General features: G+C 37.4%; 1 protein-coding gene and 1 pseudogene across 2 annotated transcripts; both read left to right on the top strand.

The window, feature by feature from the left end:
- Positions 1-462: 462 nt before the first annotated feature.
- LOC306858613 (grifin-like) lies at positions 463-7,540 on the top strand (annotated as a pseudogene). The gene is made up of 4 exons: positions 463-474; positions 2,138-2,217; positions 7,105-7,268; positions 7,376-7,540. The product of its transcript is annotated as a grifin-like (transcript).
- Positions 7,541-12,036: 4,496 nt separating this feature from the next.
- LOC306850565 (neuropeptide FF receptor 2-like) lies at positions 12,037-13,326 on the top strand (the record flags this gene model as incomplete). The annotated part of the gene is made up of 1 exon (XM_079386251.1): positions 12,037-13,326. One exon carries the CDS (start codon positions 12,037-12,039, stop codon positions 13,324-13,326), a length of 1,290 nt encoding a protein of 429 aa, XP_079242377.1.
- Between the last annotated feature and the right edge of the window lie 1,775 nt (positions 13,327-15,101).

Below are 15,101 nucleotides of genomic sequence, written 5' to 3'. Positions count from 1 at the left end.
CGGTCATCAAAATCACATTATCTCCCCCCAGATAATGTATACACTCCATTGGCTGAAAAACAAATCCCGTGATTCATTTCAGTAGTGATGTTTTGTGTTGCATAATGAGCGATGTATCGTTAACCACATCATTATTTCCATATACAGTTTCCATTATATCTTCAATTGTGTTTATGCAACTGGTGAAGTACCTGAAATGTTTCACCGGTGATTCTGACCTAATGTTATTTGTGGTTGCCTGTCACAAGCCTCCTATGTGGCCTAAGGCAAAGCTATTGTATTGCATTGTATTTCTACACTAAAATTTTTTCTATGCATGAACCTGCCACACACAAAAGCCCATTTTGCAGCCTTGATCCTGCTAAGCTCACCCTCACATGGTGTTGCCCTCTCTTTAAATGATCCCTCACTGCCAAAACACATCCAGCTGGAAGCTGATCAATAGACGGCCCTGCCGACAAGATGGCATTACGGGTAAGGAAAACACCATCTGCTAACCTGCGAACAGAATCAGGTCAAATCTGCTTATTGTGTTGAGTAACAGCTAAGTATTTCAAGATTTAGTGATGCTAAAATGTGCTTGAGCACATAAATGGAAAGTTGCTGATGTGATTAAAGCAGTTTGCGGGCAGGCATAGGTCCTTAATTTTAATAATTTAATATTTGATTTAAAATGCATACCTTCTCCTCTAAGATGGTAGCGTGACTCTCAACTCTTCTGCATAGCTCATCTCTCTCTCTCTCTCTCTCTCTCTCTCTCTCTCTCTCTCTCTCTCTCTCTCTCTCTCTGCAAGCTAAACTAATGATGCTTTAATTATTTTCCATGCGGCTGCACAAAGTAATGGGGGCATTAAAACAGGCTCAGTTTCGATCTAAAGAACACTCCATCACTACCTGTAAAACTACAGAAATTAGCTTGCTTTCCTTTCCAATGTCATTGAGAGGCTTTTAAACAACCAGTGATTTTTGGTAAGGCTCCAAATCTGCACTTTTCTAGTTAACAGATACTGGTTGCTGCTTGTAATATATGTTCATATATGCTGCATGAAATCTCACGCATATCTTTGCAAGCAGTAACCGGAATCTGAAGCCTAGCAGTGATGAGCACAGGAAGCGTGACGAGTTTTGCAATTCCCCTCAGTTACCCAAACAATCTTCGCCCTGTGGCACCAAGCTCTATGAAAGTGGCTCTTAATCCAGATAACAGAGCATGCGGCACAGCATGGAAGCACATGAAAGTCTCAGATAAAACAGGTGCTGGCCAATGGAGCTGAACTGATAATGCGGATGCAGGCAATGTCTCACCTCTGCTCAAAGGAATGTCATCCTCTAATGTACTTCCAGTCATCACTGAGTTCAATTTTCTATGTCTGCCTAAATTGTGCCAGCTAGCAAAGTATTTTCATACGTTTATTCGATATCTAAACTGCTTTCATTAGAATAACAGAGAACCAAATACTAATAGCACATTGTTCTAATGAAGGAGGGTTATAGATTTCAGATAGTCTTTAAAACAGCCTTTTTTATTTATTTTTTATTTATTTATTTATGCTTCATATATTTTGCATTTTCAAACTGGGATTTTGCTGACTTCATTAGGTCATTCATTTTTATGCCCAGCACGGCAAATAAAATGATGGGATTTCATTCAGCAGTGACAGATGGGATCAGTTACTGACAATCTTTGCAAGCTATCTGCATGAAAAACTACTGCTTGCTTGATTATTAATGTCATAGACCACTTCAGGCAGAATATTGCTTTAACGTCTTAATTTCTTTCTTAAATGGTGATAGCCGTGCTGTAAAACAAAGGTCTATTAATTCATGATGAAGTTGGAGATGAGATCCTGAAAGGAGGTCTTTGGCAATTGGACTATTATAGCTCCTAAGCACCCTGGGTCTCCTGAACCGTAAATACTCTACCTTAGTGATAGATCAGTGCTAGGCTTATATAGCCTATCTGCTGATATTTGGTCATCTTGACATTTTCAGTAATTGTAATTTGTATTTGTGTAAATATAAATTATATGCTGGCATTATTTATATTAGCCTCTAGTTTTCAGTATTGTCTCTAAAATTACTCTCTTCTTTTCAGTGAAAGTGATGATGCTTGTTATTTTTTTATGTTTTGAATCAGTTCGAGGCATCCTGTCCTGATGGTCTATGTCCAGGATGGAGTATCATATTGAAAGGAGAAACCCCAGCAGAAGCCAGCAAGTAAGTCTTCAGTCCCTCTTCAGCTAACAGGGAACATTCTCAGAACTTCAACTAACTGTTAAATCAAAAAACACGTTTATTCAGCTAACACACTTTATTCCCTCCATCACCTCGTCCGTCACATCAGCAAGTCCCTTCTACACACAGTTCCTTCACAACCCCTCCCCTCTCACAGCGCGCTCACCTTTGAATCAGTGCATGCGCTAAACTCATTTTTAACCCGGAAAAACCTTCTTCCAAGCGAACAGAGTAGGGAGGAAATAACGGGTGCTTCTCAAACGGAAGGTTGGATCCTACCAAGGCTGTATCCTTCCTAGTTCAGTCCTTCAGTCTTGTAGGCTAGAGTCCTCCTCAGCATTTTTTATTTTTTTTATTGAATGCTTGAAGAAAAGAAAAGAAAAACAACAACAACAACAACAACAAAAAAAACAATAACAAATGTCATCGTCAAAACATAATACAACAACCATTCGGGGACATTCATTCTTTCAGTCCAAAGGAAGTGCCAAGTCCTTCAACAAAGTCATTGTTCTTATTGATTTTATGTTCGTAGAGAACTCAGTAGAATCAAAATGAATTTTCATTACAAGTTTGAATCTAAAAAAAAAGAGGTTTGCATTTAGAAAATTTACATTTATGAATATGATATTTAGCTAACAGGAAAATAAGGTTTATAAAATAAGCATCACTTTTTTCACATTCATGAAAGCCAAAAATTGCATTTCTATAAGTAAACTCAAAATTAGGATTCACATAACATTTGATAAAGTCAAGAATGTCACACCAAAATGATCTTGTGTAAGAGCAATTCCAGAATAAATGTAAAGATGTTTCATTGTTTTCTAAACAGAAAGAACAGTTGGTGTTAATATCATTCTTAAGTCTTTTAAGAGAGCACTTATCCGGGTAAATTCTATGAATCAACCTAAATGCAATTTCTCTCATTTTGTTAGTAATTAAATATTTGTGAGGTAATGACCAAACTTTCTTCCAGGGAATATCACTTACTAAACCATTCCAATAAGAGATTACATAAGGCACAGAAATAGACTCCGTCTGAAACAAAACTCTAATTTTCTTATTGTTTTTTGACTTGGATGACGAAAGGCCCTGTTTTCCAATAAATGTTTTACAAAGATCCACTGAGTGACATGAGATTGGAAAAGAAAGACCTCTATAAAGCACGAGAAGCCCATGTGGCACTGCATCAGCAACAATTGCAAACTCTTTCGGACTAACAGGAATTCCATGCTAAGGTAAAAACTCAATTCAAAAGAGATCAAATCATATCAATACAAAACATAGAATTCTCAAAGATAAATCTACGAGTAAAGGATGCATACCTGACTTGATAGAAATACATAGTGTGAGTATTGAGACCCACACTACGGGCTTCTGGTTACAGAATCGCGCTGATCCTTTTGCAGACAGAGACTAACAATTGTAATTTGCAATTTAATCAAGTCGAGTTAGCACCTTTTTGGGACAGAAGGTCATTTGCATGAAAACTACTAGGAACTGACCCACCCTCTACAGTATGCAAAATATCTCTGAACTCTTAAGATCTGTATTACCTTTTAGTTTACGTATAAGAATGAGACCATTGTACCAGTCGCCCTGAGACAATTCAAATGATACCAAACATGACTGTAAATATCACTTGTATTAATGCAGAACATTACATTCTACTATTGGCCATTCTGAGTGAGCTGAGTGAAGGGAAGGATGGGTGAGGGGAAGGAAGGGGATGAAAAGGAACTGATGCGTATTTCAGAGAGGCGTTTTCCCGCATTTTCTCTCAGTGGGATGTGGAGACAGATGTCTGTATGTTAATGCACTGTGTGTGTGTTGTCCATCTCAGAAGTTCAAAGTGTCTGAGGTTCTGTAATTCTTACAGATTTCATAATAAATTCAGACAAGCTCAGTACTGACTCGTTTTTCGTCAGTTTATTTTCATGAAAATGGAATGGGTACAAAGGATTGTGGGTGATTGAAGGTCCCAGAGGATACATCCCATGCATCCTTCAATTTCAGCTGAATGAAGGACACGAAACGAAGGCTGTCTTCCAAGGATCCTTTCGATTGAGACGGCCTGATGTGGCAGCCGAGATATGCAGCCTTCATAGGATGCAGCCTTCCGTTTGAGAAACACCCAACATGTTAACAATCTCCCTATACTTTAAACAAAAAAAAACAAAAAAAAAAATATATATATATATATATATATTAACACAAAAAACATTCAAAGCCCTCTCTTTCTCTCTCTCTCTCTCTTTTTTTTTAATAGCACCAAAGTCCTTCACAGAGTACTTACAATAACATCAGGGCCGATGCTCCTTTTTTTGTAAGACAGTCAGCGAGTTGAGTTTTTGTGTCTGACCAGAGTACCTTCTTGATTCTTTTACTCTGTATGAGATCCTTAATGCTGCTTATTTCCAGTCAAAGACGTTTCTCAGAGACCTGTTTAGTTGACTTAAGTGCATCAAACAGAGAGTGGTTGTCTGTCACACAGATCAATGGGGGTGTATTCTGCACAGCATTTCCAGTAGTAAGTTCAGAAAAGAAAGTAGTCAGAAAAATGGCATTATCTATTCCATCTGACAGGGCCTGAGTTTCCCCTGCCAGAGTACTCCTCACCACTCGTCTAATTTTCTTAGATTGCCAACAAAGAGGAGAAAACTTCCCTCCTTCTCCCATGAGACCAATCAATGTCCCCACCTGTGTGCCCCCATCAGAGAGATTTCCAAGGGAAGCATCACTGAAAACAACAAAGTTTACAGCATCACTGTATTGGTACAACAAAGTGAAAGAAATCATGCTGAGTACAGGTGGTAAAATGTCAAAAGTAGGTCCAGCAGTATTCTATTGGCTGAATGAACAGTGCAAGGTTACTGGAGTACTCGCATGTCATGTTGATGATTTTCTTTGATCAGGCTCACAAAATTTTTCAAAAGATGTGATACCTACACTACAGTCTGCATTACATGTTGGACGTGAGGAACATGAAAATGTCTGCTATGTGGGAATGGACTTTGTTACTATTAATGGTGTGGTTCATGAACATCAGCATAGTTACATTGAAAACCTACAGCCTATTCGGCTGCAAGCAGCACGTGCACTGCAGAGGGATGCCTCTCTTAATGAGACTAAAAAGAGCAGCTTAGGTCAAAAATAGGACAAATACTGTGGGTTGCAAAACAAACCAGACCAGACATTATGTTTGATGTATGCAGTTTAGCATCAAATTTAAAGTATGCTACAGTACAATCTATTTACGAGACAAATAAGGTCATCAGAAAGTTTAAATCTGAAAAGGTGACTCTCAGGTTTAAACATTTGGGAAACAGTGATGTTCAAACAATCTATTCCACTTGAATTTATTAGTTATGGACATTATTGTGTTGATATCAGAGACAAAGACACCAAAAAATATCAAACTGAAGAGGAAGTTCTAACAGTGACAGAAAATATGTCTCCAGATGAGAAGTCCTTCTGAAGCTCCATAAACAGTTTGGCCACGCGTCGGCAGACAGGCTACAGAGTCTCATTCAAAGTTCAGGAAATAAGGACAAAAATTGCTTTACCATTCTACAACAAATAGTATATGACTGTGAAATATGCCAGAAGTACAAGAGGACAAACCAAGCTTCTCTCAAAGTTGAACAAACACTTTTCCAGCAATGTTATTAGAATATTTGTTCAAAGCAATCTGGTTTTTAATAACATTCTGAAAAGTTAGCACACACAAAAAAAATTTGTACATCATTTATAGAAAGTTTTTTGGAAATATTTTAGTTCAGTGTTTGTCTAGACATTACTACTTAATAGTTTTGGGTGGTTTGGAGCCTAGGTTTTCAACTCTGCACATGGAGACCTACTGTCCTCCAAAGTTTATTTCCAACTTGCTTCATCACACTTGTCTTTGATTTTCCAACAATCCTGAAGACCTTAATTAGCTGGCTCATGTGTGTTTGATTACGGTTGGAGCTAAACTCTGCAGGACAGTGGGTCTCCAGGGGCTGAGTTTAAGACCACTTGTTTGGAGAACATTCTGCAAAGTAATAAAATTGAACACTCCCTTCAATGTTGTCCTTAGCATACACATAACCAAGAAAAAAAAAATGTAATTATTTATAAAAAATGTTTTCAGAACTTTATTAACTTTTTTTCAGAACTCAGAATGTTAAGAAACTTTCTAAGAACATATATTTGTTATCTGGACTGAATGCAATAGATGAAAGTTTCTTTTATTTTCACTCTTCAGAATGGACCATGAGATAAGCCAATGAGCCATGCAAGAGAGAGACCATAGCTAAAGAAATCGAATAAGGTCATCTGCTTGTTTGACCATGTTTTTTAATATACCTGCTTTACGTGTCCTCAGCATTTTTGAGTCGTCTATTTTTACCATCGCATCCTCCTCATGTAATACACCTGTTCTGTGAGAATGAAAATATCAATACCAATCTTCTTCTTTTTTTATTTGAAGCATAAACTCTCTCGAATCTCTGCAAAGAATAACTGCAGTTAATCCAACTGCACAGCTGTAATTAAAGAGAAGTATACATGACAATAATAATGTGACAATCATATGAGACAAGCAATTAATTTATATGCTATTTTATTCATGACACCAAATGGAAGAGATTTATCCTGCGATCCATTCAGATGCGGTTCAATTATTATTCCTATATAGAAACAGATACAAGCTAAACTATAATCTGGGTCAAACGTGATTTTCTCCCATCATTTCTCGTTTAACATTCACTCGCTCAAACGCAAGTGCCTCATCTTAGTGCAATGATAGCTCTTCAAGCAGCAGTCTCAGGTTCGGTATTGGCCAAAATGATTTGTTCATTATAGCGTGTGTCTTTTTCTGTCCTCAAGGTTTGAGATCAAATTCCTGTGTTACCGTGATGACAGAATAGCCTTCCATTTCAACCCACGCTTCAGTGAGCCGGATATCATCTGCAACTTCCTACATGGCCAACCACTGGGGGCAGGAGGAGAGGTGCAGTAGCTTTCCCCTCGGGATAGAAGAGCCTTTCCAGGTGATAAAGCATAACGACCACATTTTTATTGACAAAGTATTATGAGCAGCAGGAATGATTATGAGTGAGAATGATTTAATCAGCATCGACTCCTTGTCTCTCAACAGATTGAAATTTACTGTGACAATGATAACTTCCATGTTTACATTTACGAAACCAAGGTGATGCAGTATAAACACCGTGTGGAAGACCTGAAGACCATCACAAAAGTACAAGTGGTGAATGACGTCGATATCTCCTCTTTAGAGATCACCAAAAAACATTTTTACTAAGTGGTGGGCATAATCCAAACAGATTCATTTGGAGTGAGCCTTGTGTTTGTTTATGGTGGGTTATTGTTTTTTACATTTCTGTTTACACACCTTTCAGTACTCATTATTATCATCTTGGGTTAATTATCCTCTGTAAAGGTGTGATTATTGGCATTGACATGCCTTACCTGAACTCCATATTCATATGAATTTGTGAATAAATGGAAGGTTTGAAAAGATTCCTCAAGGACTCATCTGGGTGACTGAATGTGTTTTTCCACAAAATCAATGTCAAAAACAGATTCTCAGATCCATCTGGGTCTGCTTATGATGAAACATCCTAGGAAATCAATACTAAAATATGCTCTCACAAATAAATATACTTTATTAATACATATATGAATATACATTTCATTGAAAAACAACAAAACATCAATAGCCTTGTTCTACTGTGACATCATGTACTCTCAATGAACCCGAAATATGTTTTACATTTACATTTAATCATTTTGCAGACGCTTTTATCCAAAGCGACTTACAATTGGGGAATACATAAAGCGATTCATCTTGAAGAGGCAATCAGACAGAGGAAGTGCTCGTAACACCAAGTCTCAGTCATTGTTCAAATAAGTACAAGCTCGCAAGGGTGGAATAAATAAAAGAAAGATAAAGTGTTTTTTTTTTTTAGTTTAGGATGAAGTCAATTACTGTCGAAAGAGATGAGTTTTAAGTTGTTGCTTGAAGATTGACAGGGATCCGGCGTTCCGGATAGGGGTGGGAAGATTATTCCACCAGCCAGGAATGGTGAACGAGAATGTTCTGGAGAGTGATTTTGAGCCTCTCTGTGATGGTACCACAAGGCGTCGCTCACTAGCAGATCTCAGACTTCTGGAGGGGAAGTAGATTCGTAATAGTGAGTGGAAGTAGGAGGGTGCTGAGCCTGTGGTAGTTCTGTATGCAAGCATCAGTGTCTTGAACTTGATGCGAGCTGCGACTGGTAGCCAGTGCAAGGAGATAAAGAGAGGTGTAACATGGGCTCTTTTGGGCTCGTTGAAGATCAGTCGTGCCGCTGCATTCTGAATCATTTGTAGAGGTTTGATTGTGCTTGATGAAAATCCAGCCAGAAGAGCATTGCAGTAGTCCAGCCTAGAAATGACAAGGGCCTGGACAAGAAGTTGTCTTTTCACATAAGCATTTTACTGTATAGCATGAAAGTTTAAAATGATACAAAGCACACAAACTGACATAAAACTCTTAATGCATAAATCAGTTTTCCAATATAAAACAAACCTATAATGAATAAAAATTATTATATTCTAAACTTACTCTCTATATAAGTAAGTACATAAATAAATAAATATATTAATTATTTTATACATACTTTGTACTTTACTGTTTAAAAGTATAGGGATGGTCCTTTCTTTTTTTGGGGGGGGGGGTCAGAAAGGTTGCTGAAAGAAGTCACTAATGTTCACCAGCGCTGTATTTATTTGATCAAAAATACAGAAAACACAGTGAAATTGTGAAATATATTAAAATTTAAAATAACTTTTAAATTTAAATGTATTTAAAAATGCTATTTATTCATACGATGATAAAGCTGATATTCAGCATCACTACCCCAGTCTTCAGTGTCACATGATTCATCCAAAATCATTCATATATGCTGATTTGCTGCTCACAAAACATTTATTATTATTAATAACATTGAAATATGTTGAAATATATGTTGATTTTAAACAATGAATAAAAAGTTAAAATAGAAATCTTTTGTAACATTATAAATGTTTACTTCCAGTTTTGATTAGTTTAATGCATCCTTGCTAAATAAAAGAAAAGGGAAACAAATCTTATCGACCACAAACATTGAGCAGTAGTATACAGTGATAAGTGGTCACAAATCTTTCTTTAATCAATGATAATGCAGTGTGTTCTCATTTTTTGGCAGACTCCACATGACATCAAAGACTGGTGAGAGTGTTGATGTGTAGATTTACAGCGACAGGCAGGCAAAATATAGCTCAAACAAAGTGCTTTAACAAAGTGCATTACATCATAAGGGCATCACATCATATAATATTACAGCCTAAACAGCCATTAAAAGCTGATAGACTGTTTAATTGCAGGTTCCCATTGTGAAAACTTACCCCACACAATGTGAGAAAGTAAATGTCTATGTAAAGTAAACTTTCTTTGATAGCATTTATGCAGTTACATCATCAAGCTGTGCCTATAACGAACTTTAAAGAATAAACCTTACCAGCGCAATATCAAGTACAAATCAGTGTCTCCTGTGGCTGTGACTGCATTTGCTTGATAGTGCAGCATTCTGTGGCTTACGAGCAGAGTGTTATCACACTTTGTTTAATGTCTTCAAAGCAGGGTTTGCTTGTGTGGACATTTTTTTCACTCATACTCATTAAGTTTGGACCAGTGGATCACACACATGCTGATCAATACCATCACTCTGGACTACTCTATTGACTCGAGCTCCATTGATCAAACTGTTTGGTGTGCTTGTTTATTTTGTTTCTAGGCATTTTGTGTGTGTGTGTGTGTGTGTGTGTGTGTGTGCATGTTTATGTGGTTTATGAGGACACAAATTTGTATAATGACATGGGTATGACAGAGGTATTACAATATGAAGGTGCTCCTGTGAGGGCTAAGTTTAGGTGTAGGGTTGGTGTAGGGCAATAGCACACACAATTTGTTCAGTATAAAAACCATTACACCTATGGAGAGTCCCCATAAACCACAAAACCCAACGTGTGTGTGTGTGTGTGTGTGTGTGTGTGCTTTTTGTTCTATGTAAAATGAACATATTATTATTAGTGCTGTCAAACGATTAATTGCATCCAAAATAAAAGTTTTTGTTTACATAATATGTGTGTGTGCTGTGTATGTAGGCTATATAAACACACACATACAGTATATATTTGGGAAATATTTACATGTATATACCTTTATATTCTTATATTTTATATTATATATAAATATATTTAATATATAAACATAACAATTTTCATATATAGCTATATATACAGTTTGTATTTATATAGATAATATATATATACACAGCACACACACATATACTACGCAAACAAAAACTTTTATTTTGGATGTGATTATTTGTTTGACAGCACTAATTATATAATTGAATGAAGCAGCTGGTCATGTGATCTGACGGAGGCACCCATGTTGTGGCGACCGGCTCCATGCAAAAAAAACGATTTTTCTTTAACAAAAATATATTTGTAGAGCCTTCATCTCACGCGAATATGCAAACACCTATGAAAAGTGCTGTTCCTTTGGTTATGTGTACAACTTTTTAAACTAGCGAAACATGGTGAGTGCCGCTTTAATTAAACAGCCACTACACCTCGGTGTGTGCAGAGCGATGAGGTGAATGGGAAAACTGCTCGCATCACATCAGAGACACGCAGAGAGTCGTGTGTGCCGCATCCACAGACGCTCATTTCTTCCCATCTGCTGGAGATGAAGGAGAAGCACATTGAACCCAGTCCTTCCCCTGACTGCTCATGACGCGCCCGCACCTGCTACTGCGCACATATCGCCGGTGTGTATTAACATTTCTCAAATTCATTCATTTTGATGCAGTTTAGGCTATATTGTGCATTCAATAATTACTCTAATGCATGACAGAAATAAATCAAGAGAAAGTGACTTAACTTACGAAGACAAACAGGGGAACATTTGCTTAAAAACTGCTGGATTTTCGACACAGTATGTATTACACGCCATTTATTCTGTTTAAGCAGCTAGATTTATAGATTTATTGCGGCTCCAGAACATTCGTTCCTGAGAGTTTGCGTATAGGCTCAGTTTAATCTTGCTTGATTTTAAAGAAAAATAAGCATGCAGTTTTAAAAGAGCGAGATATATGTCATATTTATTATTAATCAGTTCTAGCCTGTGCTGAGAGTTCATTTGAATTATTTCTGAAGTACAATAACACAAATGCCTGTTTTCTCTAGTGGTTTTGTTCGTTAGTTACAAATACGTAGCTCAAAACTGGCTGAAATTAGAATAATTTTGCAAAATGGTGCCCTTAAGAACCATCACACAATATCACACACAATGTATCCTGCTATGCAGCTGACTTAGGCTATTGTGGTTTGCATAATTCACAATGTAATCTAGGATGACAAATAAGAAGATTGTAGAGAAAAATGAAAATGTAATATAATGTAAAAGAGAAAGTTATTTGTGATATTTATCATTAATCAAGCACTGTATTTTAAGGCTTACAGTTTAGTCAATGCAATTGCTTGTATTTCTTGTGATCTTGTAATTTAATTTCCCTCCTAATGTGTGTAATGTTTCCGTAGAGGGCGGTTGGCTAAATGATGGATTTCATTACCTTACTCGTTTTGGCTGAAGATGAAGATGCCTTGAGCTTTAATAATTGGGATGTCTGAAGCACCCTTTGGATTCTAACTACCACATATCAAAACATCACAAATATCCCCCAAACCTTTACGAGAAAGAAAAGGAATATGAATTTCACCGCAGGCTTGCTGAAAAAAGAGCTTCTGGTCTCAAACGCCTTGCTGTCCTTGAACGCCTCTTTTCACGGTGCTGAGGACTTTGCAAATGATGTTTTCCTCCACCAGAGTGGAGAGCTGGAGAGACTGCTGCTGCTGACAATCAAAGAGCCCACCACTATCGCTCTCACCATGATGTATTCATTATCATTTGTGGTGGGCTTCATTGGGAATCTCATGGCCATTCGAATGCTCACCTGCCAGAAGAATAAGAGGATGCAGAGCATCAGTGCCACCCGGAGTTTACTCGTCAACTTGGCAGTGTGTGATCTGATGGTGGTTTGCATCTGCATGCCCATCACGCTCGGCCACACCATTTACACTGCATGGGTGTACGGAGACCTCCTGTGTCGGGCTGTTCCCTTCATCCAGGCCGTCTCCGTGTCGGCAAGTGTCCTCAGCCTGACCGTCATCAGCATCAACCGATACTACAGCGTTCACAGCCCGCTCAATTCCCTCTCGTACTTCACCCAGAAGAAGATCTACATCACCATCGTTTGCGTTTGGATCCTGTCCTCGGCCATTTGCGCGCCTTTACTCTTCATGATCAAGCTGGACGAGATCCACTTAATAGACATCGCCGTGCCAATCTGCAGAGAGCTTTGGCCCCAGGCGAGACTCAAGCAGTTCTACAACGTCCTCCTCTTCGTCGCTCTCTACTGCATCCCCGTAACCTTCAACCTCATCATCAGTTTTCTGACAGGAAGGAAGCTCTGGAGGGCTTCTCATCATTTTGACGATTTCGATCCACACAGCCAGGCCATGCAAGCTTCACATCTGAAGATACGCAAGAAGATCGCCAAGGTGGTGGTCACTTTGGTCATCTTATTCGCCATCTCCTGGCTCCCGCTTTACGTTGCAGACATCCTGATTGACCACGAGATTCATCCACCTCACTGGGTTCTGCAGAGTCGTCCTTTCGCACAGTGGCTGGGCCTCACTAACTCCAGCCTCAATCCCATCTGCTATTGTTTCTTGGGTGATTTGTACCGTTCTGCCAGAGCAGTCAGATCCAGGTATCATCAGAGAATGCTTTCCATCCTTCAATCCTCCAGTTCTTTTAAACTGTCCAGTTTAATTGCTCTCAAAAAGCAAAAATCTGGCCGACGACAGGGTGCCGTGAGCCAGGTGTCGGAGGAGACTCTTTCTGATTGGTGTTCCAACAACAGCCAAATGGTGTCTCTCCAAAGCCTCTCAGAGAAGATGGTGTCTACAAGCAATCCTGAGTTATCAAACTTGTAGTCAGGGTGCGTAGTACCTGAAAAGATGCTGGGCACTTATAGAGATAGTTCACCCAAAAACAGCTTTTGTGTTCTACAGAAGAAAGAGAGTCATAGAGGTTTTATGAATTTTTACTTTTGGGTGAACGATCTTTGATCATTTGCTTTGTAGTGTTGTTAAAAAGCAAGTGATTCTGATGATTTGATGCAACATCAGCATAGTTTGCATTCATAACTAACTTTCCACAGTTAAGTTGCATCGTTGCATATATTGTACATGAATAAAAGTTGCTTTATGTATAGTGGGACGTCCTGTAAATAAAGAACAGTTTTGTATAGACATCACTCACACAGATTGTACATAAATGTCCAATTAAGGCCTGTTCACACCAAGACCAATGTTTGCATGAGAAAATTCAGTGCGATAAATATTTTAATTTGAATGAACAGCTGCTCAGACCAAAATTAACATTTGTATGCCATTAATGCAATGGAATTTTTTTATGGGGAGATGTTCTAATTTCTTTTCAGTTGTACAGCGAAGAAATCTGGCCAACCAATGAGATTCACACTTTTGGTCACATGCCCAGAGCTATTGCTGTTGTATGAAACTACTACTTTTGTCTCTGTACGCTTGTATATGGTGTTGTTTGATAAACACCATAGTGAATACAAAAATCTGAACAGTTTGAAAATATGTACTTTTGACTTCGATTCTTCTTCATGTGTTGGAAATGGAAAGTTGAGCAGCACTGCTTTGTGTACTGAAGAAACCAAGGTATTTATGTTTTTCTATAAGCACCATCTACTGTTAATGAATGTGAATTTGCCGGTCTGCTGGTTTTTTTTTTTTTGGGGGGGGGGGGGTTGAGTCATTGGTCTCAAAACCCCCCCCCCCCCCATTTTTACATGTGATTGGTTTACAAATCACATGTAAAAATAGGACCAAATTTTCTTATAGAACAGTTGTGTTGTTGTTTTTTCAAACTGGGGGCCCCACAAAGGCTCCACAGAAAAAAAGTTTTTACTAAAGATATAATTTAATTTATAATATTAATTAAACATGTTTAAGACAATAATCTTAAACACATTTACTGAATTGCAAATTTTCTTAGTTTCATTCTGCTTTCTAATTTTTTTTTCTATTGTCAGACAAGTTTAAGTGAAAACTAATTTGCAAGTTTTGTAAAAACATGTATTTATTTCTAAGTGGCCATCGCTCTTTCCTTATGATTTACATATACTAGTTTATATTTGTATATTTTAAAGAGGTTTTTGCCACCATTGCCTTTGCTATTAGCTATTAAGGCAATATAGCTAATGTATAAAGCTGCTAAGAAAAGTTATTGTTATTATTATTATTGTTGTTGTGAAAAGCATTACTGTAATTGAAAATTAAAATAAATTAAAATAAAAACATTTCAGGTTATGCATCTATTTGTTTTTTAATATCGGTTACAAAAGAAAATATCTTCTAGATATTTAATCATTTGCTTTGGCTCAAGTGCATTGACAATATAAAAATCAGTTATTTAATATTCTATTCATTATTCTATCATCTGTTATTTCACATATTTAATATTTTTCTCATACAATTTAAATATGTCAAAGTATAAAATATATGCCATTATGTTTTAGGAAAGGGGTCCCTCACAATCATCATATCGGTGTCCTTGACATAAAAGTTTTGAAAACCGTTTTTGCGGATGCAAAAAAAAAAAACTAAAATTAAACTCTTTAGTAATTGTACAGTGTTTTAAATTGATTTTCTACACTATCTCTATAATCATACTCACA

Source organism: Barbus barbus (assembly GCF_936440315.1).
Source record: "Barbus barbus genome assembly, chromosome: 3".
Lineage (NCBI taxonomy): Eukaryota > Metazoa > Chordata > Actinopteri > Cypriniformes > Cyprinidae > Barbus > Barbus barbus.
The sequence above is the reverse complement of the archived record's forward strand: the minus strand, read 5'-3'. Positions and strand labels throughout refer to the sequence as shown.